Source organism: Telmatherina bonti (genome assembly GCF_933228915.1).
Source record: "Telmatherina bonti genome assembly, chromosome: 10".
Classification (NCBI taxonomy): Eukaryota; Metazoa; Chordata; class Actinopteri; order Atheriniformes; family Telmatherinidae; genus Telmatherina; species Telmatherina bonti.
In genome coordinates this window covers 36,446,866-36,470,161 of record NC_136628.1, presented here as the reverse complement: position 1 = coordinate 36,470,161, position 23,296 = coordinate 36,446,866, and the positions used below count along the sequence as shown (strand labels likewise).

General features: G+C 44.2%; 1 protein-coding gene across 1 annotated transcript in view; it reads left to right on the top strand.

The window, feature by feature from the left end:
* Positions 1 to 23,080, top strand: part of rars1 (arginyl-tRNA synthetase 1) — a 29,938-nt gene extending 6,858 nt beyond the window's left edge. Inside the window, exons 6-15 of the mRNA XM_079247858.1 lie at positions 3,645 to 3,766; positions 3,842 to 3,962; positions 5,909 to 6,038; positions 6,113 to 6,217; positions 6,379 to 6,557; positions 7,855 to 7,964; positions 10,161 to 10,266; positions 17,454 to 17,626; positions 19,758 to 20,005; positions 22,639 to 23,080. Coding sequence (XP_079103984.1) covers positions 3,645 to 3,766; positions 3,842 to 3,962; positions 5,909 to 6,038; positions 6,113 to 6,217; positions 6,379 to 6,557; positions 7,855 to 7,964; positions 10,161 to 10,266; positions 17,454 to 17,626; positions 19,758 to 20,005; positions 22,639 to 22,748 — 1,404 coding nt within the window. The 3' untranslated portion in view covers positions 22,749 to 23,080. The remainder of the gene's footprint in view (positions 1 to 3,644; positions 3,767 to 3,841; positions 3,963 to 5,908; positions 6,039 to 6,112; positions 6,218 to 6,378; positions 6,558 to 7,854; positions 7,965 to 10,160; positions 10,267 to 17,453; positions 17,627 to 19,757; positions 20,006 to 22,638) is intronic.
* Positions 23,081 to 23,296: the final 216 nt, after the last annotated feature.

Here is a 23,296-nt window from a genome sequence, read left to right as displayed (position 1 = left end):
CGTTCTCTACATGTGACTCCCACGTTCTCTACATGTGAATCCCACGTTCTCTACATGTGACTCCCATGTTCTCTACATGTGAATCCCACGTTCTCCACGTTCTCGACATGTGACTCCCACGTTCTCTACATGTGACTCCCACGTTCTCTACATGTGACTCCCACGTTCTCTACATGTGACTCCCACGTTCTCTACATGTGAATCCCACGTTCTCGACATGTGACTCCCACGTTCTCTACATGTGACTCCCACGTTCTCTACATGTGACTCCCACGTTCTCGACATGTGACTCCCACGTTCTCTACATGTGACTCCCACGTTCTCTACATGTGACTCCCACGTTCTCTACATGTGAATCCCACGTTCTCCACGTTCTCGACATGTGACTCCCACGTTCTCTACATGTGACTCCCACGTTCTCTACATGTGACTCCCACGTTCTCTACATGTGACTCCCACGTTCTCTACATGTGAATCCCACGTTCTCCACGTTCTCGACATGTGACTCCCACGTTCTCTACATGTGACTCCCACGTTCTCTACATGTGACTCCCACGTTCTCTACATGTGACTCCCACGTTCTCGACATGTGACTCCCACGTTCTCGACATGTGACTCCCACGTTCTCGACATGTGAATCCCACGTTCTCATGTGACTCCCATGTTCTCTACATGTGAATCCCACGTTCTCTACATGTGACTCCCACGTTCTCGACATGTGACTCCCACGTTCTCTACATGTGAATCCCACGTTCTCTACATGTGACTCCCACGTTCTCTACATGTGAATCCCACGTTCTCCACGTTCTCTACATGTGACTCCCACGTTCTCTACATGTGACTCCCACGTTCTCTACATGTGACTCCCACGTTCTCTACATGTGAATCCCACGTTCTCGACGTGACTCCCACGTTCTCTACATGTGACTCCCATGTTCTCTACATGTGAATCCCACGTTCTCTACATGTGACTCCCACGTTCTCGACATGTGACTCCCACGTTCTCGACATGTGACTCCCACGTTCTCGACATGTGAATCCCACGTTCTCTACATGTGACTCCCATGTTCTCTACATGTGAATCCCACGTTCTCCACGTTCTCTACATGTGACTCCCACGTTCTCTACATGTGACTCCCACGTTCTCTACATGTGAATCCCACGTTCTCGACGTGACTCCCACGTTCTCTACATGTGACTCCCATGTTCTCTACATGTGAATCCCACGTTCTCTACATGTGACTCCCACGTTCTCGACATGTGACTCCCACGTTCTCGACATGTGAATCCCACGTTCTCTACATGTGACTCCCATGTTCTCTACATGTGAATCCCACGTTCTCCACGTTCTCGACATGTGACTCCCACGTTCTCTACATGTGACTCCCACGTTCTCTACATGTGACTCCCACGTTCTCTACATGTGAATCCCACGTTCTCTACATGTGAATCCCACGTTCTCGACATGTGACTCCCACGTTCTCTACATGTGACTCCCATGTTCTCTACATGTGAATCCCACGTTCTCCACGTTCTCTACATGTGACTCCCATGTTCTCTACATGTGAATCCCACGTTCTCTACATGTGACTCCCACGTTCTCTACATGTGAATCCCACGTTCTCGACATGTGACTCCCACGTTCTCTACATGTGACTCCCACGTTCTCTACATGTGACTCCCATGTTCTCTACATGTGACTCCCACGTTCTCGACATGTGACTCCCACGTTCTCTACATGTGACTCCCATGTTCTCTACATGTGAATCCCACGTTCTCCACGTTCTCTACATGTGACTCCCACGTTCTCTACATGTGAATCCCACGTTCTCGACATGTGACTCCCACGTTCTCTACATGTGAATCCCACGTTCTCTACATGTGACTCCCACGTTCTCTACATGTGACTCCCACGTTCTCTACATGTGAATCCCACGTTCTCTACATGTGACTCCCACGTTCTCTACATGTGAATCCCACGTTCTCTACATGTGACTCCCACGTTCTCGACATGTGACTCCCACGTTCTCGACATGTGACTCCCACGTTCTCTACATGTGAATCCCACGTTCTCGACATGTGACTCCCACGTTCTCTACATGTGACTCCCACGTTCTCTACATGTGAATCCCACGTTCTCTACATGTGAATCCCACGTTCTCTACATGTGACTCCCACGTTCTCTACATGTGAATCCCACGTTCTCCACGTTCTCGACATGTGACTCCCACGTTCTCTACATGTGACTCCCACGTTCTCTACATGTGACTCCCACGTTCTCTACATGTGACTCCCACGTTCTCGACATGTGACTCCCACGTTCTCTACATGTGACTCCCATGTTCTCTACATGTGAATCCCACGTTCTCCACGTTCTCTACATGTGACTCCCACGTTCTCTACATGTGAATCCCACGTTCTCTACATGTGACTCCCACGTTCTCTACATGTGAATCCCACGTTCTCGACATGTGACTCCCACGTTCTCTACATGTGACTCCCACGTTCTCTACATGTGACTCCCACGTTCTCTACATGTGACTCCCACGTTCTCTACATGTGAATCCCACGTTCTCGACATGTGACTCCCACGTTCTCGACATGTGACTCCCACGTTCTCGACATGTGACTCCCACGTTCTCTACATGTGACTCCCATGTTCTCTACATGTGAATCCCACGTTCTCCACATGTGAATCCCACGTTCTCCACGTTCTCTACATGTGACTCCCACGTTCTCTACATGTGAATCCCACGTTCTCTACATGTGACTCCCACGTTCTCTACATGTGAATCCCACGTTCTCTACATGTGACTCCCACGTTCTCCACGTTCTCGACATGTGAATCCCACATTCTCGACATGTGACTCCCACGTTCTCGACATGTGACTCCCACGTTCTCGACATGTGACTCCCACGTTCTCTACATGTGACTCCCACGTTCTCTACATGTGACTCCCACGTTCTCTACATGTGACTCCCACGTTCTCGACATGTGACTCCCACGTTCTCGACATGTGACTCCCACGTTCTCGACATGTGAATCCCACGTTCTCGACATGTGACTCCCACGTTCTCGACATGTGACTCCCACGTTCTCTACATGTGACTCCCACGTTCTCGACATGTGACTCCCACGTTCTCGACATGTGACTCCCACGTTCTCTACATGTGACTCCCACGTTCTCTACATGTGAATCCCACGTTCTCTACATGTGACTCCCACGTTCTCTACATGTGACTCCCACGTTCTCTACATGTGAATCCCACGTTCTCTACATGTGACTCCCACGTTCTCTACATGTGAATCCCACGTTCTCTACATGTGAATCCCACGTTCTCGACATGTGACTCCCACGTTCTCTACATATACATGTGAAACACGTTTAAACGTGTTTTTGGAACGTTTTCATGAGAATCATGTTGGGAAAACTCATAACTCGCATGTGCAGAACATGAAATCCACATGTGATCTGCGTGTTATTCACCTGTTTGGTAAATGTGGATCAGGTGAAATAGTTAAAAACCCTGCGACGTTTTTCTTCACGCCGTTCATGATTTTTATTCCTGGTTCTGTATTTTCTGCGTCACGTTGATGCGTAATAATAAACATGTGGTTTCCTTCTGCCTGTTTTGTTGTCCAGGTGGTGGTGGACTTCTCGTCTCCCAACATCGCCAAGGAGATGCACGTGGGCCACCTGCGCTCCACCATCATCGGGGACAGCATGTGTCGGCTCTTCGAGTTTCTGGGCTATGACGTCCTCAGGTCGGCGTCCCTCCCAGCTGCCGCTTCCTGCCGCATGACGTCGGCGCTCTGACTCGGGTCTGCCTCTGTTTGCAGGCTGAACCACGTCGGCGACTGGGGGACCCAGTTCGGCATGCTGATCGCTCACCTGCAGGATAAATTCCCAGACTACCTGACGGCGTCGCCTCCCATCAGCGACCTGCAGGCTTTCTACAAGGTCAGTCTCCTTTCACATGGAAAGAAGCAGCATGTTTCGTTTCTGGGTTTTCTGCTCGTTGGAAACTTTTTATGTCGGTTTTGGGTCGGAAACAATCGGAGACGAAGATGTTTGATGCAGAATCCAGACTGGGATTTTGTGTTGGTTGGACTGGTGCATCAGAACTTCCGCTCAGATTACCGTGGATTATCGATATCTTAATAGTAAGGTTGCAACGATTTGTCGACAATGGAAATTCATCAATGTGAAATTTCATTGCCTCAAAAGGAAAACAAACAGAATGAAGGTTTACATGACAGAGGAATTAAATAGTTCGGAATTAAAATGCAAACAAACCAGTCACTTACATCGGAATTAAGTTTAATTCCGAATAAAATTAGCATCAGGAATTAAGTGTTTACATGGTCGTTTTTCATCAGTTTAAAGCAAAATAAACTTTTATTCAGAATTAAACAGGAATTAAAAGTCCCATGCAAACGTACAGACTATGTTGTGACTGACTGGGAACCAGGGGGACATTCATATGATGCAGATGGAGAGAGTGGGGTAAAACATACTGGAGCCTGTAAAAAGAGCCGCGTCAACTGGAAGCTCTGATGGTGGGTGGGACAAAAATAATCGCGACTAAACGAAAAAATTGTTTACAGATTAGTCGACTATTAAAATAATCGTGAGTTGCAGCCCTACTTAATCGTAATGTGACGATTCCAAAAGTGTTCAATACTCTATTATTATTTATACTACTACTAAATATACTATTTTTGATGCTACAGAAAGGATAAAATACTTTTTTTTTTTTTTTTTTTTTTTGTATGGAAGAAATCATTATCGAAACGCCTCAAAAATAAGAAAAATGTGAATAAATGTGAGAACTGACATTAACAGGGGGCCATAAATGCATCGTTTCAAAGAAGTGGAGGGAATCAGAACCAGATACATGGTCAACTTACGCTGGAAACTATCTGAAACTATCCTATCACCTCCCGATACTGCGATGCGTGTAACTGGGAGGGATGGTTTGGTCCGCTTCGAACCCGACTGGTCCATTTCCCTGGAGAATACGGTTCTGTTTTCCACACGGAGAACTTTTCACAACAAAATGTTTCAGTTTAGGATTTTCAGCAGTTTGGATTCATGTCAACGTGACACTCGGGGAAGCTTCAGTCCAAACAGCGAAGTTACTGTTTTATACCATAGATGTGTTGAATAAAGATGACTCCGCGCTGCTGGCGAGTGGCGTCAAATGTCCGGACTGGCCGCCATCTCGCCATTTTAAGGGTGGATGTTCTTTATAAGTAACCACAACATGCTCAGTGTTAACAACATGTAGGAATATTGGAAGGGATTGTAGTTGTAGTTTCTCATGATTCTTCAATATCGCTTATTTTTTTAGATTAAAAACAAAACAAATGTACAAAACTTTTTTGTTTTGTTCGTCATTTTTCTTGATTTCAATTCAGAAAAAACAACACATTAGCCAGACCTGCTGTAATGCCCAAGAAGACAAGTAAAAAGATTAATAAAAACAATAAAAAATGGCAGGAAAATTATAATGGAATTTTTTTTATTTATTAGAAAAAAAACCTTTTTTTTCAAACAAAAAAAAAATTTATTTTAAAATTGTGAAGCAAAAAAAAATCCAGATATTTGATTTTTCGATTAGATTTTCCCGCCTCTTTTATATAAATATTTATAATTTATTTATTCGATCATGTTGTTTATATTATAACACATAATAAATTATTCTCTTCAGTGTTTTAACATCTGGGACAGAAGTGACGTTTATTTGTAATATAAAAAAGGTAAAGATTTATAAATGTACACGTTGAAACGCCGACTTCCTCAGAGGAGTCGTCGCGTGGAGGACGAAGATAAAATGCTTCACGGTCTGAGCTGGACTCGTCTGATGAAGGTAACGTGTTCTCCTCCTCTTCCTCGTCCTCCAGGAGTCCAAGAAGCGCTTTGATGAAGACGAGGACTTCAAGAAGCGAGCGTACCAGTGTGTGGTCAGACTGCAGAGCAAAGAACCGGACTTCATCAAAGCCTGGAACCTGATCTGCGACGTCTCCAGGAGAGGTGGGCGGCGAGGCTAAACTGGGCGGAAACCAGTCCTGACTGGGAGAAGATCTGATTCACATGTCTGTTGTCAGAGTTTCAGAAGGTCTACGACTGCCTGGACGTGAAGATCATCGAGAGAGGAGAGTCGTACTACCAGGAGCTGATGACGAAGGTGGTGAAGGAGTTTGAGGAGAAAGGTTTGAAGCTGCTTCTTCTTCGTCTGTTTCTACTTTCAGATCGAAGGTTTTTATTGGTTTTTATTCAGTAGCGTTGAGTCAAAGTGGGCGTGGCCACCAGGAGGCGCTGCTGCGTCGCGCATGCTCCCCGTCATCTCCTTTCTCCCCGTCTCGCTCCTCAGGCCTGGTGGAGCTGGACGAAGGTCGTAAGATCGTCTTCGCTCCGGGTCAGTCCATCCCGCTCACCATCGTCAAGTCGGACGGCGGCTACACCTACGACACATCGGACCTCGCCGCGCTGCATCAGCGACTGTTCCAGGAGAACGCCGACGTCATCATCTACGTCACGGACAGCGGCCAGGTGGGTGTGGCGCTCAGGAGGCGGTCTCCGTTACCCTCAACCAGACCCGTTCAGGTCCTGGTTCTGGAGAGGATCCGTCCCTCCATCAGACCCGTTCAGGTCCTGGTTCTGGAGAGCATCCGTCCCTCCATCAGACCCGTTCAGGTCCTGGTTCTGGAGATGATCCGTCCCTCCATCAGACCCGTTCAGGTCCTGGTTCTGGAGAGGATCCGTCCCTCCATCAGACCCGTTCAGGTCCTGGTTCTGGAGAGGATCCGTCCCTCCATCAGACCCGTTCAGGTCCTGGTTCTGGAGAGCATCCGTCCCTCCATCAGACCCGTTCAGGTCCTGGTTCTGGAGAGGATCCGTCCCTCCATCAGACCTGTTCAGGTCCTGGTTCTGGAGAGCATCCGTCCCTCCATCAGACCCGTTCAGGTCCTGGTTCTGGAGAGGATCCGTCCCTCCATCAGACCCGTTCAGGTCCTGGTTCTGGAGAGGATCCGTCCCTCCATCAGACCCGTTCAGGTCCTGGTTCTGGAGAGCATCCGTCCCTCCATCAGACCCGTTCAGGTCCTGGTTCTGGAGAGCATCCGTCCCTCCATCAGACCCGTTCAGGTCCTGGTTCTGGAGAGCATCCGTCCCTCCATCAGACCCGTTCAGGTCCTGGTTCTGGAGAGCATCCGTCCCTCCATCAGACCCGTTCAGGTCCTGGTTCTGGAGAGGATCCGTCCCTCCATCAGACCTGTTCAGGTCCTGGTTCTGGTTCTCGGGAGGATCCGTCCTTCCATTAGACCCGTTCAGGTCCTGGTTCTGGTTCTGGGGAGGATCCGTCCCTCCATCAGACCTAATCAGGTCCTGGTTCTGGTTCTGGAGAGGATCCGTCCCTCCATCAGACCCGTTCAGGTCCTGGTTCTGGTTCTGGGAAGGATCTGTCCCTCCGTCAGACCCGTTCAGGTCCTGGTTCTGGGGATGATCCCAGGTCCAGTTCTTGGGTCATGTGACCGTAGCTTTCCCTCCTTGGAGCCACCTTTACACGGAGACCATTTCGGCGGTACCCGGATTGGTTGAAGGTCCAGATGAGTCTCAAATCCTGGTCCGGGTCTTTGCTGGATCAGTTCTCGTCCAGACTCTAAAACCGGACTCCACGACACCTCCAGGACGGCAGATGACAGATTTGGGTTTTTCGGCTCTTTAATCTTGTTGGTTCCGTCTCAGGTCCGGCGTTGCCATGGAGAAGTTTCCATGACGTCATCATGGTTTTGGTCCGCTCGATGAAGAACCGAACCTTTTCAAACTCTGTGTTTGGGTTTTCCTTCAGGGAACTCACTTCCAGGTGGTCTTCGCCGCGGCGCAGGTGATCGGCTGGTACGACCCACAGGTGACCCGGGTGGAGCACGCCGGCTTCGGGGTGGTGCTCGGCGAGGACAAGTGAGTCAAGCCCAAACGCCGTGAGGCGCTTTGATAAAGATCCAATCAGTCGGTTCTGGTTCAGGAAACTTCCAGATAAGAAGTCCAAACGGTTTGTTTTTTTTTTACTCCAAGTAGATACAGAAGTTCAGCCTGACGGAGGCGCCGGGTAACGCTCCAGCAGGTAACGTTCCAGATAGACTTGTTCCTCTGGGTGAAGTGGTTCCTCCTCCTGATAGTAGTCTATACATTCTGTAATCTCCTCCCCCTCCAGCAGCGCATACCTGATAGCCACACCCTGCATATAAACAGCGTGTTAGGATGAAAATACAAAGTAGTGAAGAAGAAACTCAGAAGGCAAACATGGCTGAGAAAATGCAGGAAGGATTTCCCGACCCGACTCGGTTTATTTGCCTCCGCCTGCTAAACAGCCGAGAAAGAGAAAATCGTTGGTGGAAAAACCTGTGAATAAAAAAAGTCTTGGATCACGCAAGGAGCAGATTCAGAGGGGGAGGAGCCAAGACAGGGGGAGGAGCTAAGACATGGAATGGCCAATGTGGGGGGAGGAGCCAAGACAAGGGGGAGGGGCCAATACAAGGGGGAGGAACCAAGACAGAGGGGGGAGGGGCCAAGACAGTTAGAGGAGTCAAGACAGGAGGAGGAGCTAAGATGGGATCTTGCCATCTTAGTTTCCCCGAACGCCATCGCTTGGAGCGTCCAAGTCCGGTCAGGAGATCTGCCATGCTGCACCTTCTCCGGCACACCTGAATCACAGCAATGTCTCTCCAGCGGGTCTGAACGAGATGCAGGCGAGAGAATTCCCGTCTGATTCAGGTGCGTTGGAGAAGGGAAGCATCTAGAGGTGGGGGGTGGACATCTCCAGTTCCACGGTTACCGCCGAGCCGGAGAAACGTGCCGTTTTTCCTCTTTTTCAGTTCCTGGAAACAACTGCTTGTTTGCCAGGATCGGATCCTGGATGTGTGTTTTCCAGACGTGTGTGAGCTTCATCAGGTGGAGGTTTAACAGAACGAGACCAGAAAGCTGAGGACAGATCCGGGAGAGACGCTGTCTGCTAACCTCAGATGGAAACGCTGCTTTTTCAGTTTTTATTGATTAACTGAATACGATAGACTGAATACAGGCAATTAATTCTATTTTAGTCTGGATTATTTAATTCTTTTTAGTTTAGTTTCCCTTTTTAATATGAAGTTTATGCACTAAAAGTATCTAAACTCCATGGTTTAGCTGTTTCAATGATAAAATCATTATTTTAAAAATAAACATTTAGATGTTTATTTTTCCATCAGAGGCAGAAAACCAAATAATTTAATCTGTCATGATGGAGGTTTTATTTGTTTTGTTTCTTAAATTAAAAGAATAAATGGTCACATGATTTTTGTTCAGATGAGCAGCTTTAATTTGCTTCGTTCAGCATTAAAGTAAAAATAAAAATATGCAAAAATATGCAGGAAAAGTAAAACTGGAAGAAACAATCATTAATGCTGCAGGTGGCGCTGACTGCACATGTTATAAAGCAACCAGCCGCTCAGAGACAGTAAATCAGAGGTGGGCAGCCTGGGTCCTGTAAATGTCAGGAGTTTCCCTGCTGCAACGCGCCTGACCTCCATCAGTGGCTAATTACTGGTCTGATGTGAGTCAGGTGTGTTGCAGCAGGGAAATCGCTGCGACCCTCAGCAATGCCCAGCTCTACAAAATAAATGTAAATGAAGCTGGAACTGATTTTATTTCCAATCTTTCATTTAATTTCTTATTTATAAGCAACTAAATAAAAGTAAAATCCATAAACGAGTTAGTTTTAGTATTTTTATTATTTGTAAGAATTAATCATTTCTTTTCATTCTGCAGCGTCTGCCTGCAGCGACGAGAGAAACTTAAATCCGTCCTGTCGCCAGATGACGTAGAAATGATGGAGATTTAAACCGTCATGCAGGCTTTGATGCATAAATCTGGAGTTAAAGCACGCCGCTGCGACGCAGAACTTAAAATAGGCCGGGAAGACTCTGATTTCTCATCCTGAAGAAAAACAACAAACTTCTCCACCGCGTACGCATCACTGAAACCACTGATAACTGGAAATAAAACCTGGAAAAGTTGTGTTCAGGGATGTCTCTTCCAGGCCAACACACAGCTGGTTTTCTTGGCTGGATTGTCTGTTTTTGGGGAGTTTATGTTGTTGGTTTGGTTGTTTCTGTTCAGGAAGAAGTTTAAGACTCGGTCTGGAGACACGGTGAGGCTGATGGAGCTTCTGGAAGAGGGGCTGAAGAGGTCCATGGACAAACTGCTGGAGAAGGAGCGAGACAAGGTGGGAAGATCAGCGTAACTCCAGACATTATGGCTGCATCCCAAGAATATTGAGGATTATTCTTTCTCTACGTTTAGGAGTAGATTAAAGGAACACAGAACGGTTTGCTTTAAAGAAATATGAAAAAGAAAATAATCGTCTTTTTAAGAAACACTTTTCCTAGAACATGTGACCGTTAAAAGTGCAATAAAGACAGATTAATATTCTAAAATGTGACGCGACATTTCCCAAACAATGCGCAAACAGTTGACCGGGAAATTTCGCTTACGATGCGGCACGATGTTTCCCAAACAAACGCAGCACTAACATTTTCTAAATGAGGCAAAACATTTCTCAAACAATGCGACAAAATGATGTGCCGCGATATTTACGAAACTATCCGGCATTTCACGAACGATGCAACAGAACTATGTGCCACGACGTTGCCTAAAAATGCGACGTTTCCCGAACGAAGCGACGTGACTCTTCCCAAAAAAATGCAACGCATTTCTGAATCGATGCATTTTCCCAAACAACGCTACATTACCTTACTGCTGTCGCGTGACGTTTCCCGAACAATGCGACGCAACATCGGCCAAAAAATGCAACACCAGCATTTCCCAGAAGTTAAAACACGTTTCCGAAACGACGCCACATTACCCAAACGAAGCGATGCAACATCGCAGCCTTTCCAAAACGATTCAACACTTCGCAGCGATACGACGAAACCACGCGCTCCGACATTTCTCTAGAAATATACCCTGAGATTTCCTAAAACTGCAGCGCGTCATTTCCCAAAAGACGCGTCGCATTTTCAGAAAAACGCCACTCAGGCATTTCAGAGGAGGAAGCAAACCCGTCGTTTCTGTGCCGACATGAAGCCAACCGGCCAGAGATGGGTTTTCTCGCCATTCATGCAGGTTTTTAGTTTTCTGTGTGAAAGAGACCAGAAGGAGCGCCTGCTGCTTCCGGCCCACCTGCCGGTGACCGGTTCACATGTTCAATACCTGATCCTGCTTCAGTCAGGATGAAACACCGGGCGTTTCAGTCCGCAGATGCCGAGTTTGGCTCGCTCGAAGAGTTGAACGGCCGCTGCAGGCTGAGGCGGTCAGTCGTTACTGTTGGGGTGAATGGGATGAGCTGGACGGTGTCCCGAAAAGTCTCCCGTCAGATTTAACATTAGCAGAACTGTTGATATAAAGCTATAATAAAACCAGATAAAATGACCAAAGTTTATTTATACAACACCTTTCATACAAGAAGCAGCTCAAAGTGCTTTACATGTATTAAAACAAGTAAAAACAGACACCTCATCATTCACACACACACACCCAACCCCATGTTGCCAGATAAAGCTCCTAAAATAAACTTCTGTCTCTTTAACTGATAATAATATTAAAAGAATAAACATAAAGGAGATAAAATGATGTGTTTTGTTCTTTTCCAGCCTTTAAACTGAACTGAATCAGACTGCAGATGATTCCATATGAACCGCACGAAGCAGGAAATAAATAAAATGCCTCTGCAGGCTTTCAGGAGGACTTGGGGTTAAATATTCACCACCGCTTTGTAAACCATTAAAAAGCACAAATTCAGCACGACCTTTGACCTGCTGCATCCTCTATATTACTTTTGTTTTGACCTTTAACTTTATGTCTCTGAAAACATGCGAATTATTCCCAGATTTTCTGTGTGGGTGTGCAGTTCCTGCAGTTAGAGTAGATAATTCCTCATTTACAGCGAGTCAGCGGACAGAAACTTTGTTTTCTGACGACGTGTTCTCATATAAAAAGCTTCAGGCAACCGAATAAACACCTTCATGTGTTGCAGAGAACGCAGCATGTTAGGTTGATGTTGACACATTTGCAGGAGTTACGCCCCACAAAAAAACCCCACAATTTCTCTGTTTGTTGCTGCTTTTTGTCTCAACTATGAAAGTCTTTTATAATGACAAGGATGCAATTTGCATTCACTTGAACTGCAGTTTTTTTTATTTGATTTACAGAAATATGATCGATTATAAAGAAAAAATAGCCAGACAGGAATTTAGGAGTTCCAGTGATGTAAATTCCTAACATCAGTTTTTCCTTTTTCCTCCCAACTCATCTCGTCATGTTGCAGGAAATTTATCCAGTCAGACATTAAACTTCTTCCATGTTCCGCTTGATGCTTTTCCGTGTTAACCACGCCCACCTCAGCTGCCTGACCAATCACACGATGCTTCTCAGAGACAAGAAAAACTTCTGCCAGCCTGATGTGTCTTCAAACACGTCTGCAAGAACAAAATAACCTCATTTTCTGCTCAAGTTATTGTTTCTCGTGGAGGAAGTAAACAAGCTTCAGAGCAGAGGATGCTGTTCATATAAACAATTCATAAAAGTATTAGCTTTGGAAGTGTTGAAAAATGAAGGAAAAATTTGAGAAAAATTGGTGTTTTTGAGGAATTTTGCACATTTTTCTTAAGTTAAAAAAAAAACAAGTTTACATAATAGTTTAAAAAAAAACAGTAGACAAACAAAATTGAGGAATAAGTACATTTTTAAATAAATAAATAAAATTATGAAAAACTATAATGTAAATAAAATTAATGAAATAGTTAGGAAAAATTATTTAAAATAAAAATATATCCATCCAATTTAAAATTTATATAAAATAAAATATTTATAAAATATAAAATTCTAAAATAACATACTTAAATATAAAATAATTGAAAAAATTAATTAATGAAATAGAATTCGTAAAAAAAATTATTAAACAAATAAACAAAATTTGAATTAATATTTTTGTAGAATTCCACAGCATTTTTTTCTTCTTTGGGATAATAGTCAATATTTTTTGTTTTTTATTTATGCATTTTGTTCACATATACATTTATCCCTAATGTTGCTATTTGCATTAAAACTTTTTCTCATACAAGGCTTTGAGGATGTAAACATTTAGGCTCCGCCCCTCCCTCGCTGCTGTGCTTTAGCTCCGCCTCCAAGCCGTCCTGTTCACCATGTGCTGATTGATTACCGCTGCAGTTGCCTGTTAGCTCCAGTTGCTTGTTTCAGTCTGTAGGAGGCGAGCGAACCTGATGGATCTTATTTTTGTTGTTTTGCTTTTTCTTCTTCTTTTTTTCATTTTTGTGAAAAATGAAGTAAAGTTGTTAAAATTCTGATTTTGGTGATGAAGTTAGAAGGCTGAATCTTTTTTTTTTCCTTCTTGCAGCCAGATGTTTGTTTTATTCGACATTTAGCTTATGAAACCATCTTTCAGCAACTTTTTGCAGCAGTGAACTTAGCACTTTTTCTCAGGCCAAATCCCTGCTGCGATCTTCCAGCTGCAACACAGGCTTTCCATCAACACTCCCAGCTGCATTTTAAGAGCTTGATGATGGTGGTTAAGAAGTGGGAAGTTTTATTTTTCACAACTTGGCTTTTATAACCCTCCTGTTCCCTCCCAAAGCTGCCGTTAGCTGCTGCTTTCTCTTCCTTTTCAACAGAAACAATCTTACTTTAGGTTAACTTGACCCTCTGTTGTCACGACGTTTGATTCCCAAATGAAATGTTCAGAGGAGTAGAAACAAGGAAACCTGACCCAGTTAAGTATTATCTGAAGCACTGGGTGCAGTGTAAACTCTTATCTTCCAGCTGAACTGCGAGGATTGTGGGAAATTGATGCCAACACAAGTTTCCCTGCAGGCCCTTGTTGCCTGGCACTCTGCTTTCTGCCTGGGTCAGTGCCCATGTCTACCATCTGCTAACCCAGCCTCATTAAAACAACCCCAAGAATCTCAGCCGGCACTGTTAACACTGCTGCTTCTCTACATTTGTTCTACATTCCTTCTGCTCTTCTTTTTCTGTCCGGTTCACCCCGACCTCTTTGATTCTGCCCCGTTGTAGCCCAGTCTGAAAGCCTGTCCCAAATGTTACCACCAAACCATCACACTAACATGTGGTTGGACGGGCTTCAATAAGCTACGACACAAGATTTGTTTCCATCCAGCGTCGCATTGACTTTTGTATTGATGGAAAGTCTGATGGAAGCCTTCTCCTAAAGACTCTCCATAGGTTTGTGGTCTGGACTCTGGTGGCCAGTCTGTGTGAAAATGTTTCCTGTTCACTGAACCACTTTTTCCCAATCTGAGCTCCATGAATCCTGCTGTCATTGTGCAATGTGGCCGGTAAGATGGAATAACCTGCTCGGTATATTCGGGTAGTTGGCGGACATCATATGGAGACACAAGTAAGAAAGTACATGTTGCTGTTAGCTCCATACGTTCCTACAAGTGTTTGTATTCATGTTAAAAACCTTTCCAGGGACTCCAGTGTCTCTGCAGATCTCCACAGCAGAGTAATTCAATAAGCAGGGCCCAGGTTTTCCAAAACACTAAAGGTTTGTCCTTCTGTCAGTAGGTCACAGCTTCCAGCTGGACAAGATTTATTGTACTTTAAAACCACTCTGACACATTCAGAGGCTTCATATCGTCTCAAGTTAGACCCACCTTCTCACACGGAAAATAAAGAACATCACACAGTTTGGAAATATTGGGGTTAGGACTCGGGGGTGAATGCAATCCAGGAATACAAGATAAGATATTCAGTGGAGAGAAAGCAGCTGTTCAGCCAGGTGTGTGTGCATCGTTGCTCACGTTGTTGAAAGCCAATTTTCACACATGAACTTGGAAGAACAGGAGTTTTAAAACATCCTTCGAAGGAGACGCATGAAAGAACGTAAACCACAGTTCAGCAGGGAGTCGCTCTGCTGTCACCGTACTTTTCTTTGCATCGTTTCCTGCATTCTTCAGATGCTCTGAAGTGTTTCCTAACGTGAGAACGCTTCTCAGAAAGAGAAAACCTGGACTTTACTCTTAAATAATCTGATGTTCGTGGTCGTTGCAGACAAGCGAATCTCTGAGTGAAGCAAGCTTCTGCCGGGACTTCAGATAGAAAAGAAGTTTGGAAATGTTGTACTTTTTTTCAAAAGACCATAATTTTTATGGTTTTATGAAAAGCTGAGATATTTAACTGCTGAGCGAATGTTTTGGGACTTTTGTTCTCATCTATTTAGCAAAACAAAGCAGAGAAAATGGGGAAAAGAGGTCTTTCTGAAGGGAGATGCCGCTTCTTACTCAAACTCTGGTTTAGAAAATATTTCTCAAGAATAATAACTAAATAAAAACAACAGTATAAATTCTGTAGATTTCCACTCACCGGCCTCTTTATCACGTCTGAACCGGTCTGCTTTCTACCAATCTGGTTCTGATATCTGAAATTAGATATCTGCAGGTACTATGGGTGGGAATACTAAATAAAAAAAGTTGTAATTTTATTATTTTAATCTTTTTACTTGTCTTCTTTGGCATTATAGCAACAGAATGATGGTCTGGCTACTGGGTTGTTTTTTCTTCATTGAAATCAAGAAAAATGACAAGCAAAAAAAGTTTTATACATTTTCCTTTTGTTTGTTTTTAATCTACAAAAATCAGCAATATTGAAGAATTGTGAGAATCGCAATTTAAATTGCATCGGCACCCAAAAAATCTGAATTGAATTGGGACAAAAGCATGTCGTCACAGCCCTAGCAGACACCGATGTTTCCAATCCCAAATCGGTTTACGTGAACAGTCTTGTGATTCTTCTCATTATTGTGTGAAGTGTCGTTAAGTCGCAGTAAAAACCAAACTTTTTAAAAAGAGACAATAATGGACCAAATTAAATCTTTTCCAAAATACAGGTGGTCCTCAGTTTACGCGGTTCTCGACTTATGTCATTTTTACTTCACAACGCTCACTAAATAAATGTAAACAGAAAAAAAAACAAGCAAGTTTCAAAGTTATGAGATTGCGTATAAGCTCTTACCATGTGTGACGCGGAGGCTGAGACGACGCCTCAGTGCGTGTATATTTTATTTTCATTGAAATGTCTATTTAATTTACCTGTACTGTTTTCCCATTAATATGATGTATGATATGTGTATTTATTATTTCGTGATTAACGGGGTATTTAGGTTTTTAAGGGTAAAAATCCAACCCACGCAGAATTTCGTGTTACATCGCGGCGTAGCAACGGAACTCATTCGTAGAACCGCCTGTAATTTAAAAGAAAAAAACTTTCTAAAGTAAATCACAGTGTCTGCAGCTGCTTTGTAGTCCGTATAAAAACTAAGTTTTGAAGTTCCGTTAAAGTTCCGGATGTTGGGAAGGGTTCTGATTGGACAGCAGGTGGAGGTGACGTATTTACGTCTACCAGAAAAAAGGTTCGTACTTTTATGCTTCCATCCATCCAACTCTTTTTATTGCATTCATTTATTTTAGGTCCCAAATAAATAAACCGTCTCAGTTGGAGTCCAACGCTCTTTTTGTAGCACAATGAAACTGCACATTTTTTTCTTTCTGTAGTGCGATGAAACTGCACGTTTTGCGATGAAACTGCACGTTTTGCGAAGAAACTGCACATTTTGCGAAGAAACTGCACGTTTTGCGAAGAAACTGCACATTTTGCGAAGAAACTGCACGTTTTGCGATGAAACTGCACGTTTTGCGAAGAAACTGCACGTTTTGCGATGAAACTGCACGTATCGTTTTCTGTAGCGCGATGAAACCGCACGTTTTGCGAAGAAACTGCACATTTTGCGAAGAAACTGCACGTTTTGCGAAGAAACTGCACGTTTTGCGATGAAACTGCACGTATCGTTTTCTGTAGCGCGATGAAACTGCACGTTTTGCGATAAAACCACGTGTTTGGCTCTTTACGTGGCCTTTGTTGACGATGAAGCCACGTCGTCATCTTTTGTCCTTCTCTTGGCTTCGCGAGCCGTCCCTCAGCTGCAGCCGTGTTGTCCTTCACTTTGCCACATTAATTCTTGTCTGGTCACCTCTTTGATCAGATATGTTCTGCTTGACTGCAGCTTTTTGTTTTCCAGTCAAATCCGTCTCATTATAATCCTCCTCTCCGTCCCTGCGGTGTCAGAGACGTCGCACAGATTCAGAGTAAGACTTTGACTCCAGTCGGGGAAATCTGTGCTGCTGGTTCGGTTAATTGGACTAATTATTTTAGCTAAATTCTACACGCTGGTTTGACTGTTGAAGCAGAAGATGATGGCTATCTTTTGGTAATTACAAGCTGATAAAAACACTCATTTATCAACATTCTTGGCTGTGATAGTGGAAGCTTGTCTGGTTTATGAGATGAAACGTGACAGAGTTTTAAATCGTTTCCCTGCAGGTTTTGACTCCAGAGGAACTCGTCAAGGCCCAAAGAGCCGTCGCTTTCGGCTGCATCAAGTATGCCGACTTGTCCCACAATCGCATCAACGACTATGTCTTCTCGTTCGACAAGATGCTGGACGACCGGGGCAATACAGCGGCGTACCTCCTCTACGCATTCACCCGCATCAGGTGACCCTCACTTACTTCCTGTTCAGATTTACTGCAAACTTGTTTGAAGACAGTTGAAAACCTAAAGGTCCGTTTCTGCTCGCGGCAGAAGACTGCTACGCAGACGGATGTACTTTTGTACTTTGGTCCGTTTTCAAGCTTTTTAGCTCGATGCAGAAAACCAAGCAAAACCACCTGATTCGGATTTTCTGCTTCATGTTCTTCCAGCATTTCTGTCACGTTACAGGAGAAAATCCATGAAAAGAGAAGCGGATTTTTATTCCAGAAGAGCCAGACGAAGGGAATTTATGTTAAATGGACGTGGTTGGATGTTAAATGGACGTGGTTGGATGTCAAAGGGATAAGGTTGGATGTCAAATGGACAACGTTGGATGTCAAATGGACATGGTTTGATGTTAAATGGGCGTAGTGGGATGTCAAATGGACGTGAGTGGATGTTAAATGGACAAGGTAGGATGTTAAATGGGCGAGGTTGGATGTCAAATGGACATGGTTTGATGTTAAATGGGCGTAGTTGGATGTCAAATGGACGTGATTGGATGTTAAATGGACAAGGTAGGATGTTAAATGGGCGAGGTTGGATGTCAAATGGGCGTGGGTTGAATGTCAAATGGGCAAGGTTGGATGTTAAATGGGCGAAGTTGGATGTTAAATGGCATGGTTGGATGTCAAATGTGCGTGGTTGGATGTTAAATGGGCAAGGTTGGATGTGTGATGGACAAGGTTGGATGTTAAATGGCGTGGTTGGATGTCAAGTGGACGTGGTTGGATTTCCAATGGGCGTAGTTGGATGTCAAATGGATGTGGTTGGATGTCAAATGGATGCGATTTAATGTCAAATGGACATAGTTGGATTTCCAGTGGGCATAGTTGGATGTCAAATGGGCGTGGTTGTATGTCAAATGGGCGTGATTGGACGTCAGATGGACGTGATTGGACGTCAGATGGACGTGGTTGGATTTCCAATGGGCGTATTTTGATGTCAAGTGGACGTGGTTGGATGTCGGATGGACGTGGTTGGATGTCGGATGGACGTGGTTGGATGTCGGATGGACATGGTTGGATTTCCAGTGGGCGTAGTTGGATTTCCAATGGATGTAGTTGGATTTCCAATGGGCGTGGTTGGATTTCCAATGGGCGTAGTTTGATGTCAAATGGACGTGGTTGGATGTTAAATGGGCAAGGTTGGATGTCAAATGGGCTTGGGTTGAATGTCAAATTGGCAAGGTTGGATGTTAAATGGGCGAAGTTGGATGTTAAATGGACGAGGTTGAATGTGTGATGGACAAGGTTGAATGTTAAATGGCGTGGTTGGATTTCCAATGGGCGTAGTTGGATTTCCAATGGGCGTAGTTGGATGTCAAATGGGCGTAGTTGGATGTCAAATGGGTGTAGTTGGATGTCAAATGGATGTGGTTGGATGTCAAATGGACGTGATTTCATGTCAAATGGACGTAGTTGGATTTCCAATGGGCATAGTTGGATGTCAAATGGACGTGGTTGGATGCCAAATGGACGTGGTTGGATGCCAAATGGTCGTGATTTGATGTTAAATGGACGTGGTTGGATGTCAAATGGACGTGATTTCATGTCAAATGGACGTAGTTGGATTTCCAATGGGCATAGTTGGATGTCAAATGGACGTGGTTGGATGCCAAATGGACGTGGTTGGATGCCAAATGGTCGTGATTTGATGTTAAATGGACGTGGTTGGATGTCAAATGGGCGTGGTTGGATGTCAAATGGACGTGGTTGGATGTCAAATGGGCATGCTTGAACAGACAATGGGTGTTAGGGTTTAGGGCTAGCAATGGCCACCAATCAAAATATTGAGGGTGCAGGGTTGGACATCCAGACATTCTCCAGTGGTTGCTGCTGGTTAAAGTCGTGGTGCTGCCGATACAACCCATCATGGAGACACATCCTGTTACATCAAATTCTGGCCAACAGTTGAAACATGTCACATTTCAGCCCGACTCTGCACTGGCAGAACCTCAACTGAGGTGTCCGCTGGGCCCAGAAGGTCCGGAAAGGCTGGCAGACCAGGCTCCGTAGCTGCTGCTGGAAAAGGACATGGATGTTTTCATGCAGGTTGATTCAGACTGAGTGATGACTCTCTGGTGACCCGCAGGTCCATCGCCCGCCTGGCCAATGTCGACGAAGCCGCGCTGAGGAAGGCAGCAGAGACCACGGAGGTCATCCTGGACCACGACAAGGAGTGGAAGCTGGGGAAGTGCATCCTGCGCTTCCCAGAGATTCTCCAGAAGATCCTGGACGACCTGCTGCTCCACACGCTGTGCGACTACCTGTACGAGCTCGCCACCACCTTCACGGAGTTCTACGACAGCTGCTACTGCGTGGAGAAGGACAGACAGACAGGTTGGTCGGGTTTTAACGTCTGGTTTCCATCTGGTTGGTTTTCCCTCTGCAGCAGTTGAATCCTGAACTCCGACGTCTCGATGGAGGACGAAACCTCCTCGTGTTTGTTGCAGAGATGGAGTTTAATAAAACGGGATCAGAAGAGATTAAAGTTACACGATCCGTATTGATCTTTAAGTTTCATTAAATAAATCTCTCCGTAAGTCTGTAGAAACACAAACTGGGAGAAAACCAGCTTTTCTTTGTCTTTTTCCATCATTTTACTGGCTCCTCATAAACCAGTTTGTCAAACTGGGAGCAGAAATATAAAAAAGCTGTTCTTTGTTTTCAGCATAAAATCCTCCCTGACCAGTAAAAAACTGGAGAATTAACGTGATTTATTCACGGTAGATTATCGGAAGATTATCGGAATTAATAAATTATAAGCAATAAAATAAAACTCATGTTCTAGGAGAGAATGTGGGATTTATTTTAATCCTGCTGGAGTCTTTAATGCATGAAAACGTTCATTTTAACGTTAAGTGTTTAAAAACATCCGGATATCGTATCCGTATAAACCAAATAATATCGTCATGTATCGATCCAAGGCCGCATCGTCCATCGACATATTTTACTCTTCATCTGCACGTTTCTACATAACAGAACAAATAAACCTTTTTCATCAGAATTTCTCATCATGCTGATTTTTCCACTTTTATTTCTTCATCCAGATTGTTTCGTAAACCAACGACGCGGACTGAAACATCGTTTTTAGTTCGGAATCTTGGTGTTGAAAATATTTCACATCTTTCTCGTGTATTCATACCAAACATTAACTTTGAGCTAAAATCGGTAAAAATGCGGCAATCGGCCACATCAGTGCTGCTTTAAACTCGCCAAGATGGCATACATTCGCAACCCCCACCTTGGCGGATTGGTCATGTAGGCAGACGAAGCGCCTACACGAAAAAATAAAAAAACTAATAGATAATAAATAAAAATGCCTCCTCTTGGAAGAAAAATAGTGATTCCCTTTAGAGTATTTGGACATTAAATAACCAAAACAATTTATAATAAAATGAATGTTTCTTTACACTTAATATTTGTTTTGGGAAAATTGACCTCTTTGATACAAAATATTTAAAAAATAATAATAATAAATCCCTGAATGTTAATGAAAGCTATATTTCTAACATACATGTATTATTACATTCTTGCTTTTTTTTTGTTTAATTTAAACATTTTTGGCAAAAAGACAAACCTGTCAGCTGCATCTGGCTTCAGACACCTGTGGCATGTGACAATGCCCCCTCCCACACTGAAAACCCTGCGTTTCCATGACACCTAGAACTGCGCAAAAAACTAAATATTGCCATAAAAACCCGCTGCTATAAAAGTTTTTACGATCTCAAGAGGTGGTTTTTCAGACATTCCAATATAGAAATATATTGTAAAAGTGTAATGGAAACACTTTTATTTTGTTTTTTGTTTTTACGTGTCCGCAGACATGACGTGGGGGTCGTGGCCAGGTAATTCCTGGTAAAGATGGCGCGATGTGGAATAAACAACGAATTTCAGAGTTTTAGAAAAGAAAATGAGAAAAGCTTTGAAAATCCAAAGCAAATTCTCCGCAGCAAGTAGAAAACCCTAAAATAACGCTACTTTGCATTAACCACAATTACAAAATGTGATGCTAATGTGCTGAACATTGTTCAATGGAAACACATGCAAATCACAACTGTTGTTTGTCAAAACTTACAAATATCGTTTTTATTTTGCAAAAAAATGTAAATGAAATGCAGAGGGGGCACTTCTTGTTCGTTGCTAGCTACCATGTTGTGTTTATGCGTTTCTGTGGGAAACCAGCGGGACTGCGCTGACGTCACTATAAGGTACGGAAGCCCAAAAGGTGCTGGCAGGGCAAAAAAGAAAATCCCGATTTTCATAAAAATAAATCTCCATAAACAGCAAATTCGAATCAATCGATTAATCGCCCGGCCCTACTTTTAATCCTCTTGTTTCTTTGCTGAATCAGCGACGTTGCGTTTTCAGAACATCCAGTTCCTTATTATACCGCGAAACGTCACGTCCCAGATTTAAACTATCGTGTCGGTTTCTCAGCCTCGTTACGTTAGCCTCTAGAAATACACGATAGATGTCACTGTGTCATGGAACACGTTCAGGACGCGGAGATTTAAAGTCAGAAAGTTGCGTAATGCGTCTTTAATGGTCTAACATTAACAGCCTGGTAAAAATGCTGAATTTATTTAGTAAATTTCTTGGAGTTATTTCTGATCCCCAGTTTTAGAAACCGCCGTCCGACGTCCTACGACTGGATTGTCTCTCGAAGCCGCCTCCTCCCTCTCTGCTGTGCTGGAGACGACCCCGCCTTTCCTATCTTTTCCCTGAACGGCCGTCATCATCCAGGATCAGATTTTTAATCTAAACTCAGTTTCTTCGTTGACTTAACTTCGTTAACGCCACCGTGTCGACTCTAGTGGTTAAAGCATCTGCTGCTCTTCACTCGAGGCGCCGCTGGGCTGACATTAGGGTCATTGAGCTGACGTTTTGTTGCTGCTTTGTCTCGAACCGCTTCAGTCTCTCCAACTCGTTTTAATGTCGTGAAACCTCCGTGTCCGTCTGCTTGTCTCCAGGTGAGGTGATAAAGATCAACATGTGGAGGATGCTGCTCTGTGAGGCCACGGCGGCCATCATGGCCAAAGGCTTCGACATCCTCGGCATCAACCCCGTGGAGAGGATGTGATCCACGCCGCCTCCATCTCGTACCAAATCAAGAGGACGTCTCCAGAAGCCGTCTCCTAGCAACCAAAATTCACTTTCCTTTATTTTTCTTAAAGGTTAATCAAATCTCACTGATGAGGGAAACCTAATTTTTATTAAAGAACCTCGATGAAATTGAACCGTCGTCCAGTCTGCTGCCTTCATTTAAACCTCACAAAGTGTAAATAAAACTTGACTAAAGGAGTTTTTCTGATGTGATGATGTGGGAACATGTTGCTTCAGCATAATTACATCCAACCACCGACTGAGGGTTCGACCAGTCGACACCTGAAGGCTTCACGTGTTCCTTTCCACCTCCTCGACATGCAGCAGCATCCCCACTGAGATCACGCCTCCAGATACCGGCCGCATGTCAGTTCAGGTGCAAATTATGGGATGTGAGCAGATGTAGACAGCTGGAGCTTTATCTCTGCAGGAAAAATCTCAGGAATGTTTCAAGCACCTTGTTGGATCTGAGACGCCACGAGAAGTTGGGTCCAACCCAGTACGGGGAGCTGGACCGGATCACCA